The sequence below is a fragment of the Labeo rohita genome, chromosome 20 (genome assembly GCF_022985175.1).
Source record: "Labeo rohita strain BAU-BD-2019 chromosome 20, IGBB_LRoh.1.0, whole genome shotgun sequence".
NCBI lineage: Eukaryota > Metazoa > Chordata > Actinopteri > Cypriniformes > Cyprinidae > Labeo > Labeo rohita.
The window spans coordinates 55,890-80,534 of NC_066888.1; the positions used below are offsets into that span (position 1 = coordinate 55,890).

The window sequence follows — 24,645 nt, forward strand, 5'->3', positions numbered from 1 at the left end:
TGTTTTGCCACTTATATTTACTTATCCTTTTGTCAGTAGCAATTTGATGTTGCTTCTTATTAGCAGTTATTTATTACTTTCATGCTGTTTGTATATTCAGGTACGTTACAGTACATGGCCCCTGAAATCATAGATAAGGGGCCGCGTGGGTACGGTAAGCCAGCAGACATCTGGTCTCTGGGCTGCACTATTATAGAAATGGCTACTGGGAAACCGCCCTTTTATGAGCTGGGGGAACCGCAAGCAGCAATGTTCAAGGTCAGTCATGATTACTTTGTTGGTGTTCAGCATGCTAAATATGTAGTAAATGTAACACAAATCTTTGCACAAAATGTGCATAATATGTAGCCTAATTTGCCTTTTTTTTTTTACTGTGTACTGAATGTGTGCTTTGTTAAATAAATTAATATAATTTGTTATTTAGTAGTTTTCAAATGATTTTTAACCCCCCCAGGGCATGCAGAAAATACGCTTATCCTACACTAGAAAATTGTGCTATGTTCAGTGCATTTTTATGGTTGTGCTGGTGTATTTTGTCTAGGTTGGGATGTTTAAAATCCACCCGGAGATTCCTGACTCTATGTCCTCTGAAGCCAAAGCGTTTATCCTGCGCTGTTTTGAGCCTGATCCAGACAGCCGAGCCACAGCCAATGATCTACTCACCCACGAATTCCTCACTGTTACATCACGCAAAAAACGATCAAAGAACAACAGTTTCACAGGTGTGTTTGTGTGTTATATGCACATTACACTATGCCATAATTTAATTTGGTACATTCAATGAATAAAGTACAAATTAGGGAATAAAATTGCCAAAAATAAATTTTTGTTTTCAGCTGCTTTTATTTCTTTCTATTTCTATTGCTTTTATTTTTTGTTTTATTTTGGACTAAAATAATACAGTAGTTTTGGCATAAACTGTTGAATCGTCAGTTCATTTTATAAACAATAACAAAATATAATATTATAATATAGACATTTCACATGCATCATTTTTTTCCATTAGAAAATATTACATTGCTTCAAATTGTTACATCCAAAAAGTGACACCCAAAATCATTTGGACAGCATGATCGGAGAACAAGTGAATATTAATTTCCAAATTATATAATTTTGAAAACTTATTGAGATCAAATTACCTTTTATTTATGGTAAATATATTAATATCTGGTCCCAACTAACTAGGCCAATATGTGAGTGACTGGTTAATTTAGGCTACAACCTGAGTTTTGTTATAGTCAAGGTTCTTACCAATTTTGTTGTGTTTTTAACTTATTTATAAAAACTTTTTTTAAAGATTAATTTTTTGGCATTTTTTGCCTTTATTGTGACAGGACAGATTTGACAGGAAGTGAAGTTATTTAATTTGACTCATCTTATATTTTAGTTCTGTATTGCTTATTTAATGTTTACTGTTGAATTGAAAACACACAGCAGGGTTTTGAACTGTGCTCAGACATAAAGCAAATTAAGAAATACAGTAGTTCTTTAAATATTTGAGCTCTTGAGGTGGACAGTTCATTTCAGGTAAAGAAACCCTTCTTTTACTGCTTTTTAAATTTATTGTGGAAAGTGCTTATAATAAAACTTGGAAATAGGTTTTTTTCTCTATCTCTCTCTGCTGCTGTTTTGTGAATTATGTATTTTCATCTTTTTTTCTTTCTGTCTTTCTTTTTTTTTAAACAGCTCTTACACCAGGACCTGGTGAGTCTTGTCTATTTTAAAACATATAACCAGTGTTTCTTTTATTTATTTTTTTTTTGTGTTTGTCTTCTGATCAAAATGTTGTTCTCCCATACTAGCTTAGTCAATATGCAAAATACCATGTAACTTGCAGTCATGTAAAAATTGGTCATGTAAAAAAGGCCAAATGAACATTTTCATCAGTCACTTTAAAGAAAGTGTAGTTTAGCTGTTCTCCACTTAGAACGGTGCATTAGAAGAATGTGTAATGAATATGTTATGCTGGTCATGTCTTGTAGAGTATTTGCGTAGCATATCTCTTCCCGTTCCCGTTGTGGTTGAAGACACCAGCAGCAGCAGCGAATACGGATCTGTCTCGCCTGACAATGAGCTCTGCACAAACCCCTTCAACTTCAAACCCAGCATCAAGTGCTACAGCGAGAGAGAGGTCAAAGGTCATCGCTCTCTCTTCCTGAGGTCAGCAGAGAGTATTAAGATTCATTCTAGTGTCAATATACCCTATGATGTTACTGTGTACCATTTATTTTGCATTTACTGTATCTACTTGTTTGTAAATATACTCCTCCACACATTGTTGTAGTATTCCTGTGGAAAACTTTGAAGACCACAGTGCACCACCTTCCCCAGAAGAGAAGGACTCTGGTTTCTTCATGCTGAGGAAAGACAGTGAAAGGAGAGCGACTTTACACCGAATCCTGACTGAGGACAAAGAAAAAATAGTGCTTCACCTGCTAGAAGCGCTCACACAGGTAAACCCGAACACAGTCTGCTCTTGTTGCATGCCTTACACATGTGTGAGTGACAAAATGAATGACAATGACAATAAAGTGAACCTTAAGTATTTTTAAGCTCAAGCCTGCTGACAGTGACATTTCAGTAAAGTCAACACTAAAACAGAATTGTCATTCTTGTGAATTGTGAATTGTTTTCTGAAAAATTTCATAATATTTTTTTAAAAATCAATAAAGTTTACCTGGAATAAAATCTTTAGTGCATGTAAAACATCAGAGAAAATGTTATTTCCAGTAAGATTGTGAAGTGATTGTGTCGCTTTCCTGTCTCATTACAGGGGTCTGAGGAGACCAAACTGAAACGTCAGCATATCTCCACACTGGTTTCAAGTCTGGGAGATTTTGTGAGGATGGCGGACAGAAAAATAATTGCCAACACCCTCTCTCAGCTCAAACTAGAGCTTGACTTTGAAAGCACAGCAATCAGCCAACTCCAGGTGGCGCTCTTCGGCTTCCAGGATGCGGTAAGATTCTAGCCAATGCCATCTAATGAATTCCTAAAGATGCAGTCACAAATAATGCCTAAATTTTGTGGGCAGAAGACATTTAATTTTTAGTTGTCAGTAGTGCTCACGCATAAGTCCTGCTATAAAAAATCCTGCTATAGTCTTTTACTTTTATAGTCTTTTAATTCTGATCAAATTATGGAATTAAAATGTGCTATGAATGCCATTTCATGTTGACTTAAACTCAGTAATGAATTTTTTCTGAGGTTCAAACTTCATGTGACTTTTTAATAAAATTCCTAAAGAAGATGGAATAGTTATGGCCCAACATTTTGTATTTCTGCAGGTAAATAAAGTCCTGCATAACCACAACATAAAGCCGCACTGGATGTTTGCCCTGGACAACATCATTCGAAAGGCTGTACAGACTGCCATCATCATTTTAGTACCTGGTAAACAGCAACAGAGTTTCTTGTTACAACACTCCATTTTCTTGGCTGCTGTTTGTTTAAAGGATTTCTTACAGTTCCTGAAGACCCTCACTGCTGCATATTTTGGATATCCCCCTTATTTAACACAACTGAATTGACTCTTCAGCCTATTGCTGATGTGCTCCATGATCTGACTTGGTTGTGTAGAGTAAATTACATATCCAAAATGTGCAGCACTAGGGAGGCTCCAGGAACAGTTAATCGGATCTGTTTGTTTGTTCGTTCTCAGAATTGCGGCCACATTTCACGTTGGCGTCTGAGAGCGACCCCGCCGAGCAAGAGGACATTGATGACGAAACAGTTCCTCAGGGGAACGCTGCCCTTAAGGATATAGCCCCACCCATCGTTCATCATGACGACACTGTGGCCACATCTGGAGTGAGCACGCTCAGTTCGACAGTTTCCCATGAGTCTCATAGTGCTCAGCGATCAATTAGCATGGAGCTGGGTCGCATGAAACTAGAAACCAAGAGGTATGTGGTTTTGTTTTGTTGTATCTGCAGCTCTAATATATCGTAGTGAGTGCGTTTGTACAAATGCGAATGATAGTGCCAGACTCTGATGATCTGTAACAAATCACCATATTAGACTCCTGACTGCAGTGTGGTTTAGGTGGTTAGTTTTCCTTTTTGCATATAATGAAAGCGAATGGTTAATGGGCCTGTCAAGCCCCAAAAATGTCAGAAAAAATGCCATAAAAATCTGGTGTGCGTTATTGAAACACTGTTCTCCTTTAACACTGTAAAGCTGCTTTGGCACAATCTGTATTGTATAAAGCACTAAATAAATAAAGGTGACTTGACTCTAAAAGACTTGACGTAAAGTAACTCATTGGTTGTCTACATGGCTTCTGCTATAATCCAAGAATTTTGAAGTCATATTATAGCTATGTGTGAAAAACACACCCAGACCCAATTCATTATTTCACCCTAGCTCTCAAATCCTGTCCTTGCTTCTCTGGTTTTAAACACCTTAAGATTTGAAGCTAAGTAAAGAATATTCTGAATTGGCAGTCAATTACAATTACAACAGCTATGGTCAATAATAAACTGACAAAACAATTGCTGTTTGCAGAAATAACTCAGTGAGTGCCATATAAACAAATATGATAAGCCATTTATGTCTACATCTGTCCTGGATATTGTAGATTAGTATGCTTAGAGCAGCACTGACACTGATGCTTCTAACTGTAAAATGATGCATGTATTTTACAGATAAAATGTAGAATTAATAATTAGTTGGTGTCAATTATTGTGTCACACATCTCTTGGAAACATTGTGACAGAACATTAGTTTAAACCACAGTGCCTGTCTCATGTGGACATTGACAACTGGAAAAATACATTTTAATTTTTTCAAGTGTTTGTAACCAAATATAGAGTATTTGTTTTATTGGAACTGGCCGTTGTATTTTTTCCTTAAACATAGCAAGTATAGTATAGTAAGTAGGTGGAGGCTTTTTTGTGGTGCTTTTTGACTGTTTGAATCCCTATTCACTTTTATTATCTACGAAGTCATACATTTAACTACTCTGGACAATTTCTGTCATGATCTAAAGTTATAGACTTATGCCTGACTGTGTTGGTTTGTGTGCTCTAGGTTGTTGGAGGAATTAATAGAGAAGGAGAGAGAGTATCAGGCCATCTTACAGCAAGTGCTGGAGGAGAGAGAACAGGAAATCAAACTATTGAAGTGTCGATCTGGGCCCGTCGGTAAGCCTGATGTGCACATTCATACACACACACACACACACAAACACGTGCTATTCAGAGCTCCACGATGCAACTATAAAGATCGAAGAGAGACAAAAGAAAGACAAAAAGTCTTGAATATGTCTGACCTGTGAGTGTCAACATGAAAAACGGTTTAATTTGATAGTTTGTGACCACAAATCATAAACACGTGATACTACTCTGTGGTGCTTTGCTGTAGAAATCATATACATGAGCAGCTTTTATGAGAAAAAAGAATTCAACAAACACAGACTGCTTGAGTCCATTGTCTTATCTAATTTAATTAAACAATTTAATAAGGAAAACCAATTGTACATGATTATCATGGATACCAGTTGTCTTTTCGATGTGACTTTGCATTTGCAGAGAAAACTGCTTGCATAAGATGTAGGATTGTGACTTGTGAGTTTTTCAGATCAATCGGCACCGTTACAGCAGTGACACTATGGTCTGAGTGATCATATGCAAGCCAAAATGTATACATCCATTAAAAAGCTCTGCTTAAAAAAGTCAAGTAAAACTAATGAAGAAAAAGTAGTTAGCTTTGGAAAAAGCCTCCTGCAGCATTTAAATGCAGATACAGACACTGATATTTTGTTACCTAATGCCGTGGCATTCAGACACTTCTAAGTGTCATGTGGGTGTCACTTTGAATGTTAATTTTGACATCTTAATTTGATGATGTTTTGATTGGTTTTCATCTCTGTATTTGCACTTTTTGCTGTGTATTAAATCATTATGCTAGAATATATTTTCAGTATGAACACCACATCCCAGCCCTGTGTTTCACTGTGTTTATGGCAGATGTTCCTGCGCACATTTTGAGCACAAGTAGTTCATTCGAACGAGAAGGAGACCAGGAACTTCTGGAATGGCTTAAACGCCACGGGGCTGATGCAGATTCCGTAGAGAGGGTAATGTACAGAAAAACTATTCAATTCGGTCACCAAACATTGAAAATACAAGTTATCCTTTATGTATGAACAGATAATCTGAACTTTTTCTGTCCGTACCACAGATTATAGCTGAAGATTACAGTCTTGATGACATCCTTCATTACGTCACAAGAGATGACTTGAAAACTTTAAGATTACGGTTTGTGAACATTTCTAATATTCTGTAGTATATTCTGTTTTTGTGAAGCTTATATGTGACCCTGGACCACAAAACCAGCCATAAGTAGCATGGGTATATTTGTAGCAATAGCCAACAATACATTGTATGGTTCAAAATTACTGATTTTTCTTTTATGCCAAAAATCATTAGGATATTAAGTAAAGATCATGTGCCATGAAGATATTTTGTAAATATCCTACTATAAATATATCAAAATTAATTTTTGATTAGTAATATGCATTGATAAGAACTTCATTTGGACAAATTTAAAGGCGATTTTTCTCAATATTTAGATTTTGTTTTTTTTTTTGTTTTTTTGCACCCTCAGATTCCAGATTTTCAAATAGTTGTATCTTGGCCAAATAGCTTTTAGATGATGTAAAATTGACCCTAATGACTGGTTTTGTGGTCCATATTTGCTACAGCTCCTTAAAAATTCCCAAGAATAAGTTCTGTTTTTAATAGTAAGTACAGTGCTGTTCAGAAAATTGAGATCAGTAACATTGTTTTTATGTTTTTGAAATAAGATTTAACAAGGATGCATTTGTTAAAAAAAACAGTAATATTGTCAAATATGACCTTTTACAATAACTGTTTTCTATTTTAATATGTTCTGAAATGTAATTTATTCCTGTGATTCCAAAGCCATTACTCCAGTCTTCAGTGTTACATGATCCTTCAGAAATCATTCTAATATAATGATTTGTTGCTCGAGAAACATTTCTGATTATCACAGTTAAAATGGTTGTGCTTCTTAATGAAGTGTGAATTTCTTCAGGATTGTTTGATGACTGTTCCAACAGCATTTATTTAAAATAGAAAGCTTTTTCTGCATGGCAACTAATATGTATAGTAGTATGTGGTTTCTGCTTTATTTTTACAGTGCGGTGTCTCCTGAAACAATATGAAACTAACCTCAATGCAATTTATCAACAGTCTTTTGCAATATAAGCTTGGTTGCATAAAGTGGTTGTTCATTGTTTGGAAGAAAAAAAGACATTGTATGTGTTGCAAGTTCCAGACAGAGTGACAGACGCACAAACACTTTCTACTGAATAAACCTAAATGAACCCAAACAACTAAGACAAATAAGAATTCAGTTTCTTTGTAAATAATTGAATGTTTAGATTTGGTCCTTCTCCACACATAACTTACAGAAATTTCATGATGATAAAATTTTTATTCTCAGCGGCACACTCTTATTAAATATTTTATAATTAATGGTAATTTAAGTAAATATTAAATGCCGTTTTCTAGGAATTCACACAGTGTGAAAGCACAATGTGAGCTTGCTGTTGTAGTGATGCTGCAGTTTTGTGTACACGTGGCATTGACGTGTGGTCTGAAACTGGCATAATCTACATTAGCTTTAAGATTATGACATTTCTCTGTAGTTTATGAGTCTGTTTGTTTTTTGTGTTTTCAGAGGTGGAGTCCTGTGTAAACTGTGGAACGCTATCACAGAGCACAGAAAGAAGCCAGGCTGAGGACGATAGCCACGTATACGTGCCGTCCAGACCCTGCTCACGTTTGAGGCATAACCAAATATCTAATGGGATCAATTCAAGTCTTTGTGATAATTCATATCACATGTAAATACGTGTTTTAACTTTTTAATTCGTCTGTGAAATTGCAGTTGTGCAAGTGACTTTAACTGAATTGTTGATCCAGACATTTGATACGTGAGCACTGTTACGACATCTTTATACAGGAAGCTTGTTTTATTTTTGATATTTATTTACAGAAACATGTCTTGACCTGCCTGAGAACCTTTTCCAGCCCTAATCCCTTCTCCTTTCAGAAAAAGACACTGAAACTAATCATATATGAGTCTGAGTGCGTTTTATATATTTTTACTTGTATCATTTGTAGGATATATTGTCAAGTAATTCACCTTTTTTTCTTTTTAAATCAAAGCTAGTTATATTTGCTTATATTCTGAATTACAGCTATGAAGAAACACAATAACCAATCAAACTGTACTGTGTTCCCGCATGGGATGACAAGTGAATAAACCACCTCTGAAGTTGTATAGTATACATTGTGTACAATAGGTACATTCCTGAGATAATATGTAAACTGCACAACGTTTCACTCTCTAGAAACAGAGAATATGACAACTGTGCACTTATGTCTATTTATTGTGCACAAACCTCCAAGACCTTTTTTTCCATTTTGGAATTTTACCATTTTAGTTGAAACTGATGGCACTGCAAGTTTCTAGTCAAATCATGAAACGTAACATAAATACACATCTAATGACTTCATCTGGTCATTTCATTTCAGTGATTATTTATTTCTTTTTTTAGTCAGTGCTAGGTCATGGGAGGTAAAAAAAAGCTTAGTTTATATATTTATATATGCATATACAGGGCTATGTAATGTGACAATCATGTAACAATGAGTTGGATATCTGTGGCAAAATGTTTGCATGATTATTGTTTTCATTCTAACTCTTTTGTGCAAATTGAAGTTTCACTTTTGAAGTAAATAAAAACTTGGAAAAACAAACAAAGTTTATGTTCTTCATAATCCTAGCTTATTTTTATATACATTTACACTTGTGTTAAGGTATGTTAATATGTTTCTGGTCGTCACATACTCTGTGAAGATGTTAATGTAAGAATGTACCTGTTTGCTAGGAATTCACACCCATCTTATCACTGCCCCATTCCCATTTTGTTCTTTTGTGGAACAAAATAAATTTTATATAACTTTAGTTTTCAGACAACACAACACCCTACTGAATCTCATTGTATGGACCAAGAAAGTCTTCAAATGTCTTGTATGTTTACACAGAAAACATGCATAGTTTTATGACATGAAGGTGAGTAAATGATGACAGAATTTTCATTTTTAATATATAACACCCATAACACTACATAAGTCACTACAGAGCTTGGAGGGCCTTTTTGCCAACAGACATTAGACAGATAGAGTGCATACCAACAAGGAGTGACATTGCAACGTTTTCTTTAATGTATTAAGCTGTGAGCAGGCCCGTCCTTAGGGCATTGCACTTGAGGGGGCCCCTTAGCCCTTCCTACTTCGCACAGGGCCCCGCATCAGCTTGGGATGGCCCTGACTATGAGCTTAATTGTCTACTGCCTATGAACTGTCAGTGTCTTAAAGACTGTTCCACACGTGCATGTGCAATAATTGTTTTTGGTTCACTGAACAAGTATAAAAAATACAACATCTAAATCCTTCCCAATAAAGAGCTGTTAAGCTTAATTGGATTTTACAAAATTATAATTAGGGAATATTTATTTTTAAGTAGCAACCCTAATCAAACTTTGAGAACCCCCTGCGGTAGACTCACAGTTGTTTACAGTTCTTGCTTCTTGTAGTTGTGACGTAATATCTGCGACTCTCCTCTGTCCGGCGCATGTTGATGATACTGGCGCGACATGGCGGTGCTGTTGGAAACAACGTTAGGGGATATCGTCATCGATTTATACACAGAAGAAAGACCGAAAGGTAATTAATAATAACGCTAATGACAGACAAAGGGTTTAAACATACTTGCTCTGTTACATGCATGATCATTTAATACAATCAACAAAGCGACATGTGATAAATATAAGAAGTCTCTGTAGGAACTTTTAATGTTTGGTAAATTCCTGATAATTGTGCTGATATAACCAGAATTTAATTAGTTTCGCCGTTATATTATTTAGTAGTTTATTGGATTTTATAAGTAGAAACCAAGAACAGAGTCTAGTCTACTGTTACATGGTAACGTTACAGTCATGGTTTTATGTTTACATAAAGCATGGTACTGAATGAACTCTTCTTTTAATTTGCAGCGTCGCTAAACTTCCTGAAACTCTGCAAAATCAAGTATTACAACTACTGTCTGATTCACAATGTTCAGGTAATCCATATGCATGTCTTTCATTCTGTGTGCATTACAAAGGTTTATTATACCTGTTTAAAATTGTTTTATGATTGAGGACTGCTTACAATATTTGTTAAGTGTTTTTTTAAGTGCTGTTCATGTTTTAGGGTTATTTAGTTTAAAACGCTTATAAGATAAAAGTAATACATAAAATGCTGATTTTTTCAATTGGAAATAAAGTTTTGTGTTCTGAAAGTTACACTTTTATCTAAACAGATTATGGTAAGATTTCTTTACTGTATGATATGTAAAATAATATTTATAGTACAGTTAATGCAAAGTTATGGCTGCAAATTGTGGTTAGGTATCATGTTTGCCAGTAAAATTTCCATTTCAAGATGTTGCATCTGTTGTATCCCCTACTCCAGAGAGATTTCATCATTCAGATGGGTGACCCCACCGGCACGGGGCGAGGAGGAGAGTCTGTGTTCTGGTGGGAAAGAGTTTTTTTTTTAATATATAGTTGTGTTAATTAAATGCAGATGTGTGTATTGTGTGGTGATGATGTTTTTTGTGTGTGTAGCAAACTGTATGGCGATCAGGCACGCTTTTTTGAATCTGAGAAGATGCCTAGGATCAAGCATAGAAAGAAAGGGACAGTGTCTATGGTGAACAATGGCAGCGACCAGCATGGGTCACAGGTTAATTGTGCACATATTTATTACACGAGAGTCAGTATTGTTTATGGGCTTTGAGTATGGTTGATTGATTGATTGATTTGTTTTTTTTTGTTTTTTCTTTCTGCTTTTAGTTTCTGATCACCACAGGAGAGAATCTGGATTATCTCGATGGTGTTCACACTGTGTTTGGAGAGGTCTCAGAGGGTATGGATGTGCTCTCTAAAATCAATGAGACCTTTGTAGACAACAACTTCATCCCCTACCAGGACATCAGGTGGGACAAAGTGTTTTTAGAGAGAGAGAATTTTTTTTGGTTTGTTTGTTTTTTGAGTGTTTGTCTGTATGAAATGATAACTGGTATGCAGATTCAGTGTTTAGTAACTGATTAAAGCGCAGTGTACAGCTGATCAGAACAAGTTTTTCTCCCGCAAGTAGAGAAAGGCAATGTTTTCCTGTTGGAAAATGTGAGGTTAGTGGCTTCAGATCTAGTGCTTCTCATTTCTTATTTGTCTTCTTTCCCTTTCCTCACTGCACTGCGCTCAATTCAAATCATATTGAGAGATGTGAAGGGGGAGGAGACTTTATACGTGTTTTTACAAGAAACATTTCCACATAGGATACACCTGTGTATCCTTGCTATTTGCTCCTTTGAATGCTTCCTCAGTACTTGTTCCTCGCCTCCTCATGGTGCAACTAGAGAATTGAGATGACTAAATTTGATCAATATATGTGTCACAGGCTGGAGGAGCAAGGAAATAAGGAAGCATTCATTTGAGTATTGAGAAGTTTTGTTAGAGACATTTAGCAGCAAGCAAACTAGTTATCCACAAGGTGGACAATTTTCTGCCTGAGTAGGTGGTTCTTGAAAAATTACAAATATTATTTGTACATGATTTTGTAAATGCATATTACAAAAGTGAATTTACAAGTGCCTATGAACAGTGTCCTGAGACTAGTTTTGTAAGTATAAGAGTGTTAAGATCTCTCATTTAAAGTTCAGTTGATGAAACCGTGTTTGAGTTAGTAATTTCAAATTGGTTTCTGTAAACCATTCAAACAGTCTTTTAGTGTTTTTAGATTCAAAACTCTGATTTAGCCATTTGTTTGTGTCATCAAACATATGTATTGCTTTTATAGGTTCATTATAAACACATTGTTGCCATTTTATCTGTTTTTGCTCCAAACAAAGCCGGAGCAGAATTAACCATTGCATGTCTTCGAGCAACACACAGTAATAGTCTTCAAGAATGAATCACTGTTTTTAGACAAATCACTTTAGTAAATGATTCAGTGACTCAGAAAAGGCCTGCCTCTAAGAATGCCCAGACTGACTGGAACGCACAAACATAGACAACCAACAATGAAAAGTCACAGTGTTATATCAGCTATCACTGAGAATATAGACAATATTTGTATAAATATGATGACTACATAATTCCCATATTTTAGTTTGTCTTGTAATTTTAAGGATTTGGGTGGTTCGTGTTGATAGATCAGTGTCTTAAGGACTGTAGGCTAAACATTAGTTTTTGGGCTTTGCTGTGGTTGCAGGATTAATCACACCGTGATTCTGGATGACCCGTTTGATGATCCTGCAGGCCTCCCGATTCCAGACAGATCACCTGAACCCACTAAAGAGCAGCTGGATGTGAGTGTCTTCATTCAGTGCATAATTCAAACTCACCATATTATAAGACTGTGAGGTAGTCAGATTTCTGCCACCTTAAAGGTGATGTAATAATTTTATTGATTAACGTACAGTGTTTGTAGGTTAATTAGGCAATGATTTCCTGTTTCAATTCAGAACCTTTTCATTTAATTTAATTCAGCGTTGCATGATCACTACAGTGCCTGACATGCATACAGTTGCAATCAAAATTATTCAGCCCTCTTGACCTGCAAGATATTTTGCTGCGGAGAACAAAATTTTATGAAAACAGTTCATCAGTAAACTATTAGAGCAAGTTTATTAATATACATTTGAGTGATTCTGAGAATGTAACATTAATAAATCATGATAAAATTCAAACTGGCTCTAAACGCTCATGTTTAAAATTATTCAACCCTCAAAAGTAAAATTTTGTGCAGAATCTTTTATTCTTTAAAACCACCAATAAATGCTGCTTGGAAGTGCTTAGAAGCTCTTCTGCAATCTTGGCCCAATACTCGCCTGAAAAAGCTTCCAGATCACTGATAATCTTTGGTTTTTGCTTTGCCACTGCTTTCTTCAAATTCACCCAAATATTTTCAATGAGAATTAAATCTGGAGACTGAACAGGCCACTCGAGAACATTCTATGACTGATCCCTGAACCAAGCATAAGTAGATTTGGATGTAAACTTTGGATGATTTTCCTGCAGGAAAGTCCATTGATTATTAACTTCAGTCTGTGCACTAAAGGCATCACAATTCTTGTCAAAATGGCCTGATACTTCAAAGAAATCATGATGCCCTTTATACGGTCATGATTTTCACTTCCTGCTACAGTAAAACAACCCCAAAACAAGACTGGCCCACCTCCAAGTTTGACAATGGTGATGATGTTCTTCTGCTTATAAGCTTTGCCTTTTTTTGCACCAGACATACGGCTGATCCATGGGTCCAAAAAGTTCCAGTTTGGTCACATCACTCCATAAAACATTCTTCCAGAACTCTACAGGTCTATCCAAATGAATTTTAGCATGTTCATGTCTGTCTTTCTGTTCTTCTTGGTCAAAAGTGGTATTCGGCAAGATGCCTCAACATGAAAGCCATCTAGGCACTAGGAACTTTTCATGTCTTGGAAATCTTCATGTAGCCTTAGACTGTAGTCATAAAATTATTTCTTCTCTTTAGCTTCTCTATAACTTTTGTGAGAGCTCTGTTGACTTTGTCATATTGGCTATTCAACTTCAGCACATGTATGGGCTAACTGTATGTATGTGTAACAGCTCAAGCTAATTCTGTTTTCTAATAGAGTTTCTAAAGGTTTAATTGTGTTTGTTCCCACCATGCAAATAAGTGACAAAAAACAACAGTGTTGACTAATTATGACGTAGCTGTGTTATTAAAATATCCTATGAATAACTGAATAATTTTGATTGCAACTGTATGTGACTATAACATAGTCCAGGTTTACTTTATTGTCTTTTCCTTTTTTCCTCCAAGTATTTCCAAAAAAAGTTTACAAATATTTTTGGTCATTATAGGTTGCTTATTGGTGTTTATTCATGATTAATAAATATGTGTTAAGTGTTTTGTTTAGGTAGTGACCCTAAAATTGAAGATTCATGCGTGCATGTTCTTTATAATTTATTAAGTATTATCAAAAAGCATTACCAAGGCCATCACTTCAGTTTCTAGGAAAATCCATAAACTTTATATTTAATTATGTAATTTATCTATGTGTGTAACATTTAATCTTAGGTTTATTAAACATATTACATTATGTATTCACTTCAGTACCATTTAAACGTCAATTAGCTTATTGCCCTAAAAAATTGTTTGTGAATAATCCATGCTTGTTTATATTTCAGAGTGGTCGCATTGGAGCAGATGAGGTGATTAATGATGAAGAGGGTAGAGATGCTGAGGAGCTGGATGAGCTCATAAAAGAAAAGGAAGCAAAGACTCAAGCCATTTTACTAGAGATGGTAAGTTTCATCATTTACACATAAACATAAAGGCATAACTCACTCTAGACATCTCTTTTATGATGTACTCATTTGTTTCTTGATGAAAGGTGGGTGATCTTCCGGATGCAGATATTAAACCTCCAGAGAACGTGCTGTTTGTGTGTAAACTGAACCCTGTGACCACAGATGAAGATTTAGAGATCATCTTCTCACGTTTTGGCCTCATTAAATGGTAAGATAATAGAAACTTTTACTGCTGCATTAGTACAAATTATAGTATGACCCTCGTGGTTATGGTTAAACAGTGTGTGTAATGATTAGAATTGTTAACTGAGAGATTAGATGTTTGAACCTCTGCAAGGGTTGATCCAAGATCACACTTTTAGTTTAGGAACCAATTCTCACTATTAACTAGTTGCTTGTTAGGATGCATCTTACTAGCATATAGGCTGTTTATTAGTTCTTATAAAGCGCATATTAATGCCTTATTCTGCATGAGCATATTTTAAATCTCTTCATCTTTCAACCAGTGATCAACAGGTGGACCTTCTATGTTCTTCCAGTAAAATGCTACTAAACGTCTTACAAGAACTTGTGTGAGAACCTGGTAATGATAAATGTACAGGAAGTAAACCCAAAGCATGCATTTCAGGGTCACTGGAATTGTTTGTTGGATAATTGAGGAAATTAGTATTGCCACTTTTTGCCAGAATGCCTTAATCACCTCACATTCCCAGATACAGTGAAAGTCCACTTCCAGAACAAAAATGTACAGATAATGTACTCACCCCATTCATCATCCAAGATGTTCATGTCTTTCTTTCTACAGTCATAAAGAAATTATGCTTTTTGAGGGAAACATTTCTGCATTTTTCTCCATATCAGGGACTGATATGGTGCCCCTATTTTGAACTTCCAAAATGCAGTTTAAATGCAGCATCAGACGATCCCAAATGCGGTTGTAAATGATCCCAGCCGAGGAAGAAGGGTCTTATCTAGTGAAACAATCAGTTATTTTCATTTTTAAAAAATACAATTGAAATACTTTCTATTCTCAAACGCTCATCTTGTCTTGCTCTGCCTGAACTATACACCGTATTCTGGTTCAAAACAAACTCCTTCGAAAAACTCCAATTGTATTTTGTCCCTCAACTTCAAAAATCATTTCAAAATCATCCTACATCACTGCAGAAGTACCGACCCAGTCTTAGCAAAGTGAACATGCAAAGAAGATCAAACACCCTTAACAAAAAAAGGTAAAACAGTGATGTAGGACGATTTCAAAGCTGAGGGAGAACATGAGATGGGAATTTTTCGACATACCCTAACTGTCATGAACCGGAACAAAAACAGTTCAGGCAGAGCAAGATAAGACGAGCGTCTGACATTAAATTAAATAAATTGTATTATTTTTATGAAAATAACCGATTGTTTCGTTAGATAAGACCCTTCTTCCTCGGCTGTGATCGATTACAACCGCATTTGGGATTGTTTGAAGACGCATTTAAACTGCATTTTGGAAGTTCAAACTCGGGGCACCAATGATGCCCATTATATGGAGAAAAATCCTAAAATGTTTTCCTTAAAAAAACATAATTTCTTTACGGCTGTTAACAAATTTGCATTAAAACAGTGAAATTTGGTTTGTACTAAGATCCTTATAAAACATATTCCTTTTTTTTTTTTTTTTTTTTCTGTTGGTTTAGATAGTAATTAATTTTGCTTGATACTTGATATAGCTGCACATTTTAAGCATTTAAAAAAAAAAGTCCTTTTTTTTTTTAAGGTCTTTAAAGGACATCATTGTATCTCCATCAAATAAATCTCCAATCTTACAAATACCTTTTAATGCCCACTGTTTAAAGCCAAAGTCTTTTTTCGCTGGTCTGAAGTCCCTGTTTCCGCAAATAGGAGAAAAGTAAGAAAGAGTTGGGACTTCTCCCAGTGTGCGATGAGCATCATTCCAAACCATTAAGGTATTTTTAACAAATGGATTTTTTAGTAGTCCTTTTTTTTTTTTTTTTTTTTTTTAAATTCTTACACAGGTCTGAGTACATGTATAGGTCCATACCCATGTCTTTTGCAATTGTCGATCTTATTTCTACCCAGGGTCTACCCAGCCTGCGAGGGAAAACCAATAGGTGGCGTTAGCCAGCTGGGCAGACCAATGGTACCACTGCAAACTGGGCAAACGTACACCTCCTCTGTCTTGAGGAAGGGATAACAATGTTAGGCGAAGCCTTGCATGTCTATTTTTGTCTTATTAACATAAGACATTAACAACTGTGATACTGCATCAGATTAGGAATTTACTGAGGCAAAAGTCATAGTTAATAGTTAGTTAATAGTGAGAATTGACCCCAAACTAAAGTGTGACATTTTGTGAATTCCTCTTCACAGACTTGAAGTGCTAAAGTGTTACTCTATGCCATCTGTTTGTTTGTTTGTTTATTTATTTATTTATTATTATGCATTTGTTTATTAGTTTTATTTTGAGGTAGACTGACGGTTCGTCCTGCAACACATTCTACTGGTACAGTTTTAGCAGTAGGCTGTATGTATGGAATGCCTGGATGACCTTGCTGAACTATGTGGAATACTATATCCCACAATGCAGCGTGCTCATCATGACCTTCCATTTCAAATATTAATGATGAACTGGAAATAATATCTGCCATGATTGTTTAACAACCTCTTGACTGCACAACATAACACTGCATAGAAAATGTTTTTACTTCTAAGATAGGATAGCCAAATTAAACATGCAGTGTAAAGAGTTTATGTGACAGTGGAAACCACTAATGAACTGCTGTTTGAATATTGTTTCACATAGCTGTTTTATATTAGGCATCAGGCAGAATGTGTTGTCCAGTGAGCGATTGCTAGTATGATAGTGTTCATGTCTGACCATAGGCTGTGCCTTAATCTCAGTGTGTGTGTATATATAGCTATGATCTAACATTAGTGTTATCTAACAGAAATGTTAATTTGCAGTTGTGAGATCATCAGAGACTGGAAAACAGGAGAATCTTTGTGCTATGCGTTCATCGAGTTTGAAAAGGTTTGTAATGTCTGTTCTGTGTATCAGCCATCTTTGGAAAAAGCTGTAAAGTTGTTAGCTGCCATGTTTTGAAAAGTAAATAAGACTGGTTTCACAGAAGTTATGCATCCAAATTCACATACACAGATTATTTAATGCTAATTATAGATCATTCTAAGTTTTGTGCAGTTGTAGTCCATAGACTTGCATCGAAATAATTCTCATTCTTGACAAATTCTGACCTAGGTGTATACAAAACTACAGATGTTAGTCCTTAGTGTTAATGTTAATTATAATGTTTATAACTGTTTACTATAGGCTCCGTCAGGTCTACACATCTCTTTAAATGTTTTTAACTTCTAGATTAGAAATCAGAACATCTAGTTCATCAAACATCTAGTAAAATTCTGCAGTTTAAAGGGGTCATGAAATGCATTTTTAAAATTATGATGTAATCTAAGGTGCACTTACAGTCTTAGCATGTTTTTTTTTTAAAAAAAAGACAGTCATAATTTAGATAGCAATGGTCATTTTCTATGCTGAATTTCGTCGTATGATTTGAATGCTCCATTGGAAGGGGTGTGTCTGGAAGGACTGCAATGGAAACGCCCACTGCTATGATTGGCTAACATCTTTGCATATGAAATGAGCGTTACATGTGGAACTCTCTCAAAGTGTTTCAGTGTTTCTGCGTTTTTACTATAACGACCACCAAGATGAACAAATGGTGAAAAGTGTTGATTACAGCATTATATTTAGAACTAATCCTGTTGCATCAGAGGTTGCAGTGCACAGTTATGTCTACTGAGCACACAATGCAGTGCGATTTCTGCAATCCCACAAACACTTTCATCATAACTGATACAATGAAAATACAATGTAAACGACTAGTTGAGCAGTGTAAACTTTAACGGGAGTTTTGCCAAAGATACAGAAATCAATTTATGGATATAGTCCACAATCATAAAGAGAATGATTTTTGATTGTTTTCTGTATAAAACATTTGGGAATTGTCTCCATTTAATTTCACTGCTAATAAGCATATTAAGCTCAGTGGTTGAACTTAGTCACTAGTATGAAAAATAAAACAAGATAGGGTGATTAAGGCCCTGAATCAAAGTGGATGAGTCTTATATCACCCTGAAAGTGGTTTATTTTGCATTTAATGGCCTGCTTTTAAAATGATTTGAAAAGTAATTGACTTAGTGAGGTCCTCAAATTGTACATTCAGGGTAAAAGCATGGTCAGTCGTTTTGGAATAATGAATGCATTTGCGTATTATTTGATAAGGTGGAGGACTGTGAAAAAGCATATTTCAAAATGGACAATGTCCTGATAGATGACCGTCGCATTCATGTGGACTTCAGCCAGTCAGTGTCTAAGATTAAATGGAAAGGCAAAGGTGAGTCTGTGCCCGTTTATTTAAAGCATAACATGTAAAGTAATAAAAAATGTAATTTCTGAAATATACTGCTTAGTCTGTGTTGTTAAATGTTAATGTTAGTAAATCAAAATTACATGCAAAAATTTTATGAAACAAAAAGTAATGTTAATATATTGGATAAAGAGTGGTTTCATTGTCATTATACTTCATTTCTAGGTGGGAAGTACACCAAAGACGATTTTAAGGCCTACGAAAAAGACCTGGAGAACAAATCCAAACTGGCTTTGAAAGACAATGTCAAAACCAAGCAGGAGTATCCTTCTAATAATCTCTTTAGATTTGGACAGTTGTATTTCACTTTGTAGGATTTGCTCTTTAGATTTTAAATTTAACCTGGTGAACTCTCCAAAAAGATTTACAGTAGATACTTTGCAGAGATGGTTTGGCTTGAATCACAGGTTTAGTGCTTTATTATTTGACATTGTTGTTGTAAATGTTACCCATTAATATGGTGTTTTAATTTTCGTCAAAATTTCAACATGCTGTTAAAATGCATTTTTGATAAAATGCATTTCAAATAGTTTTCTTCTGGAATAACATGCACTTTGTGAATCATTGCAGTAAGACCACAAATATGTATGAGAAATGTGAAGAGGGTCCATTTTGATTTTAAGTTGACGTATGTGTCCTAAAGCGGGAATAGAAAAAAAGTTCCTCTCACAAGTTAGTACTTCTTGACTGTCTTCTAAAGCTCCCGTTATGAGCTTCTCTTAGATGAAGATGAGGATGACAGAAGGAAGGACGACAGAGAGAAACGAGACCGGAAACGGCATTCAGTCGAGAGGCCCAAGGAAAAAAAATCAAAGGTATGGTGCTGTGGATTTAAATAGATGAGGGTTTTGCTTCAGGAGGCAGATTTTAGGGGGCCTGTGAGCTAAAGCACCAGAGAGTTGTATGGATCTTATGGCATCATTTAATGGTGATTTTACTGTAAATGTACTTTACAAGCGTCTTATTGGACCATTTTGCTACACAAGAATATTAGGCTCATCCACATTCTGATCCAGCCTCTATAATGTTTACTTTTTTATATCACAAAGTCATTTCTTTTATCAGTCCAAGAGACAGGACAAAAGCACGAAGCAGGAGATAGTGATGGTAAAAATGACCTTAGTGTTTATTTAATAATCTATGTTTTGTCTTCCTTAACGATCAGTCTCACTTCAGCCAAAAGCAATGGAAAATTACTGCTTCACAACATGCTGTGATGTTGAAAAACCTTCACATGGAGACATTTACTTATCTCCAGCTGACAGAATCTATTTCAGATAAATTGCTGTTCAGAGATCTCAGTTAAAAAACAGTGCAAATCTTGATGGAAATAAATGCTGGGATATTGCATGACATTGTTGAAGCAATGCCACAATGAATACACAGTGTTATCAATGATAAAGGTAGTCCAACAAAATATTAGAGCGTGCATTTTACCCATTTAGTTTTGTTTTATGTTGGGGTTTTTTTTATTGTCCCAAAGACTTTCAATGGGGTTTAGGTCAGGATTCTGTGCTGACCAATCTCTCACAGTATGAGCCTGGTGAATCTTGTCCTTGTCATCCTGGAATATGGACACTTGAGGTCAAAAGTTTACATACACCTTGCAGAATCTGCAAAATTTGAATTATTTTACCAAAATAAGAGGGATCATGCAAAATGCATATTATTTTTTATTTAGTACTGACCTGAATAAGATGTTTCACATAAAAACATTTACATATAGTCCAAGAGAAAATAATAGTTGAATTTATAAAAATGACTTTTACATACACTTGATTCTTAATACTGTGTTGTTCCTGAATGATCCACAGCTTTGTTTTTTTGTTTAGTGATCATTTTTAATGAGTCCCTTGTTTGTCCTGAACAGTTAAACTGCCCGCTGTTCTTCAGCAAAATCTTTTTTTGTGTAATTTTGTGTGAACCCTTTTCAACAATGATTGTATGATTTTGAGATTCATCTTTTCACACTGAGGACAACTGAGGGACTCATATGCAACTATTACAGAAGGTTCAAACACTCACTGGTGCTCCAGAAGGAAACACGACGCATTAAGAGCCAGGGGGTGAAAACTTTTTAAATTTGAAGATCAGGATAAATTTAACTTATTTTGTCTTCTGGAAAACATGTAAGCATATTCTGTGGCTTCTGAAGGGCAGTACTAAATGGAAAAAAAAATGATATTTTGGTAAAATAAGAAAAATGTACACATCTTCATTCTGTTCAAAAGTTTACACCCCTGGCTCTTAATGCATCGCGTAAAAGGTTCAAATACACAAAACCAAAGAATGTGTGGGAGCTGGAGAATTTTTCTGAAGAATAGCAGGCAGTTTAACTGTTCAAGACAAACAAGGGACTCATGAACAACTATCACTAAAGAAAACAAAAAAAGATCATTTGTGGATCATTTAGGTAACAACTCGGTAGGAATCAAGCGTATGTAAACTTTTGAATGTCCTTTTTATAAATTCAACTATTATTTTCTCTTGTGGACTATATGTAAATGTCTTTTGTGTGAAATATCTTATTCAGGTCAGAACTAAATAAAAAATAACATGTATTTTGTATGATCTAGAAGACTGTACGTCTCTGACATGGTTATTTAAAAATGAAAAGCTGAAAAACACAATGCAGCAGTTAGAGTTAAAAGAATTGTTTCCACACATACAACATGCCAGAAACATAATAATGCCCGCAATAATGATTCACTCTTAAAGATCCAGATGGCATTTTTATTTTGGGAGGCCGACAGTGTGTGTCTAATAGCACAAATGAAAACAATGTTTCATATGGCAATAATGACATTATGTATAAATGTAGACATTTGTAGTGCTTCATTTCTGGGTATAATGCCTCTGTTGGCCTCTCAGAAAGGGTTCTGGCTTCTCTTGCATGGGCCATTATCCTCCTTATAACACAGTATGGAAATAATTTATCATTGCTCGTTTTTTATGGTTGCTCTTGGCAGCCAGTGATTTGTTGCACAGAACACATGGTCAGCACGAACCACTTTAATCCTCATTGCAATTTACCCTGTATTTATTGTGGTCTGCTCTTTAGAGAATGAGGGCATGTTATGCAGTTTAGCAGATGGCAGTGACGTTGATTGGGCACACAACCTTTGATGCCAACAACAAAAGATATAGTGTTTTCTCCCATTTCAAACCTGATAAGCTTATTTTATTTGCTACCCTAATTATACATGGTTAGGAAGTTCATCATAACTAACATGCATCCCATTTTTGGGTCACAAACTTAAGAACCACACGTATTGTTGTTGCTTTAACAAATTAGGGAAAGAAACATGTATAAATGTTCATTTAAAAATTCTCTTGAGAGAGATAAGCAGCATTTATTTGACTAGCTGTCGAATCAGTTACTGAACAGAATCTGTCATGTTTTTCTGGGAACAAGTCAGTCTCTCGGTCTTCTCTTCTGTCTCATTTGTTTATTTTTTTATTTTTTCTCTTTTTTAGGATCGCGATGAGAGTCGGAGAGAAAAGGATAAAGGCAGACAGCGTTCACGTTCAAGAGACAGAGAGAGATACAAGGAACGCGAGAGGGGCTGGGACAAGGACAGAGAGAAGGAGAAACAGAGAGACAGAGGCAGAGAGAGAGACAGCGATCACAAACGCCACAGACGAGATCGCAGCCGCAGTCGTAGCCCTAAGAGATCGAAGTATTACAGCTGACCACCATAACGGTTACCATATGTCAACAGAGCAGGTTTCCTAAGAACTTCCTGATTTTAGCTCTGAACAGTCCCAAACACCTTATGATTCATTTTTTACAAATCGGTCAATTTGTAAAGTTTGCCAATTTAAGCGATGTGTGTGAAGTTCTAAAGGTTTGTAAAGTTGTCGATGTATGTATGAATTGACAGGGCCGACAGCAGCCCTGTGTTTGTGAAGTGTGCTCCAGGGCATTTAACTTTAAGTTTTCAGTTCTCCCTTCATTTGTGGTTTTGAGAGCCTTGCTCTGGTGCTTTGCTGTATTTTGCAAATCTCAAAAAGAAAAATACATGAAAATACATTTTGGATTTTTTTTTTTTTTCCATCAAACCCATTATTAAACCCCTTTTTTGTGTTTAATACAAGGTTTCAAATAGAGTTGAAAATGCAATGAAATCAGTGATAAAGTTTTGCTTAGCTTAGGCTCTCATGCAAGTAAGTCATTAGAAGTGGGCTAATTTCTTGTTGGCTAAGACGTTTCAACAGAAATATTTCAGCATTTATAACTGAACTTCAGTGATAAACTGCCTGCCACTTTACGAACCCTATTCATGAATATTAATTAGGTAAATCGGGCCACCTTTTGATAAATATGTAATTTACCTAGGTTTTTTTTCTGTTAGTATCTGTTATCTTTATGACTACATTGACTACAACACATGCAACAACTAGGCTAACAAAAAAACTAAATAAGGACATTTAACATGTAAAACTTTATAAAGCTGAATACTCTGAATCTACGTTTTGCTTCTTTCATCCTTTAACTCCAGATTAAACTTTATGCATCACCTTCAGGTGATGATGCATGTGGCAGTTTTTTTGAACAATGTTGCTGAGCAATGTTGCCGTCAACAGGCGACCAGATGAAACACAGGGCCCACAACTGATCCAAATAGAAATTTGTTGCCCATTTCTCAATGGGAAAATGCCCAAGCAACAGTGCTTAAAAAGTTGCCCTGTGTATCATCACCCTTCCTTTTCTACACTTCTGCTCTTTCTTTTCTTCCATATCTGACTTAAATTTCCTGTCTACACTCTTTGTTTTTCAAAGTGTTAATTATACACATCCATTGTAGAATAATCAGTCAATGGCAATTCATTTAATGAATGTGAGTAAAATTAGTGACCGCTCAAGGGTGCCCAGTTTATCTAGCACGTTCAGCCAAAGTGGGCCAGAAATATTCACAAATATTTACAAGAAAAACGATAATTACCAAAACAACAATTAGCAATTACCAAACTACTTTTGAAGAAAGGGTGTCCCTTAAATTTAAGACCATTGTTATGCTCTGAAAGTGTAAACTCATTGTACAGCACAATTAAACATCACAGTCATTGCCCCTGAGGTCCTGACAGGCAGTAGAGAGTGTTCACACTCATCTAATTCCTCTGTCATATATTATTGCAACTGGAATATGACAACATTTCATCTGTATGGGAAAGTACTATAAATCGAAATGTTCTCCAAACCATTTGACATTAATAATTGTCATAATACTGCAAAAAAAAATCAATAAATAAATGAATACTCAACACATTTATTACTGGCTATTGTAAGTACTAATCTATTTAGGTTATATAAAGCAATGATCTGTCAACATTGGTGATATAAACAGAAATGAACTGATTGTTAATAGATAGTAGTGTGATAAATATGTTGACTTGTCATTTTTAGCTAGTTTGAACCCATTGCTTACTGGACGTCACACTTGCACTTATCCAGGGTTTCTGCAGGATTTATGAAGTTACATTTAAGACTTTGACCAAATTAAGATGATTTAAGAAATAGACTAATCACAATACATCAGTGTGGTCTCTAAATGTAAATGTCTTACATAGTAACCCTTTAAAGTTTAATTAAACTAATTCCGATAGAAAAAAAAAAAAAGAAGTTCTTGTAAACTCACTTTTCTCCAGTTCATAAAACAAGACTTCTTGTATCTTGATTTAAGTTTTGATTTTATTTTGTTTTTTCTTTGACCCACAGAAAATAAAATAAACTTGTGCATTTATTTAAGGTAA

General features: G+C 35.4%; 2 protein-coding genes across 2 annotated transcripts in view; both read left to right on the forward strand.

The window, feature by feature from the left end:
* map3k5 (mitogen-activated protein kinase kinase kinase 5) overlaps positions 1 to 8,012 on the forward strand; it is a 43,873-nt gene extending 35,861 nt beyond the window's left edge. The window contains exons 19-30 of the mRNA XM_051138221.1: positions 101 to 258; positions 542 to 722; positions 1,687 to 1,704; positions 1,983 to 2,160; positions 2,285 to 2,453; positions 2,774 to 2,959; positions 3,288 to 3,393; positions 3,662 to 3,905; positions 5,032 to 5,144; positions 5,970 to 6,079; positions 6,184 to 6,260; positions 7,708 to 8,012. Of these exons, the coding sequence (XP_050994178.1) occupies positions 101 to 258; positions 542 to 722; positions 1,687 to 1,704; positions 1,983 to 2,160; positions 2,285 to 2,453; positions 2,774 to 2,959; positions 3,288 to 3,393; positions 3,662 to 3,905; positions 5,032 to 5,144; positions 5,970 to 6,079; positions 6,184 to 6,260; positions 7,708 to 7,768 (1,601 nt within the window). The 3' untranslated portion in view covers positions 7,769 to 8,012. The remainder of the gene's footprint in view (positions 1 to 100; positions 259 to 541; positions 723 to 1,686; positions 1,705 to 1,982; positions 2,161 to 2,284; positions 2,454 to 2,773; positions 2,960 to 3,287; positions 3,394 to 3,661; positions 3,906 to 5,031; positions 5,145 to 5,969; positions 6,080 to 6,183; positions 6,261 to 7,707) is intronic.
* Positions 8,013 to 9,635: 1,623 nt separating this feature from the next.
* On the forward strand, positions 9,636 to 23,664 carry ppil4 (peptidylprolyl isomerase (cyclophilin)-like 4). Its single transcript, XM_051139431.1, has 13 exons — positions 9,636 to 9,761; positions 10,091 to 10,158; positions 10,551 to 10,615; positions 10,706 to 10,823; positions 10,934 to 11,076; positions 12,354 to 12,450; positions 14,318 to 14,434; positions 14,524 to 14,648; positions 17,411 to 17,477; positions 18,747 to 18,858; positions 19,057 to 19,153; positions 19,592 to 19,706; positions 22,369 to 23,664. Exons 1-13 carry the CDS (start codon positions 9,692 to 9,694, stop codon positions 22,582 to 22,584), a joined length of 1,410 nt encoding a protein of 469 aa, XP_050995388.1. The 5' UTR covers positions 9,636 to 9,691; the 3' UTR covers positions 22,585 to 23,664.
* Positions 23,665 to 24,645: the final 981 nt, after the last annotated feature.

Excerpts from the sequence above, each read along its gene's own strand:
- ppil4 (XM_051139431.1), top strand. The coding sequence starts at position 9,692 with ATGGCGGTGCTGTTGGAAACAACGTTAGGGGATATCGTCATCGATTTA. Across the intron at positions 12,451-14,317 it reads CCACTAAAGAGCAGCTGGAT|AGTGGTCGCATTGGAGCAGA; the intron begins GTGAGTGTCTTC and ends TTTATATTTCAG. Across the intron at positions 17,478-18,746 it reads CGTTCATCGAGTTTGAAAAG|GTGGAGGACTGTGAAAAAGC; the intron begins GTTTGTAATGTC and ends TTATTTGATAAG.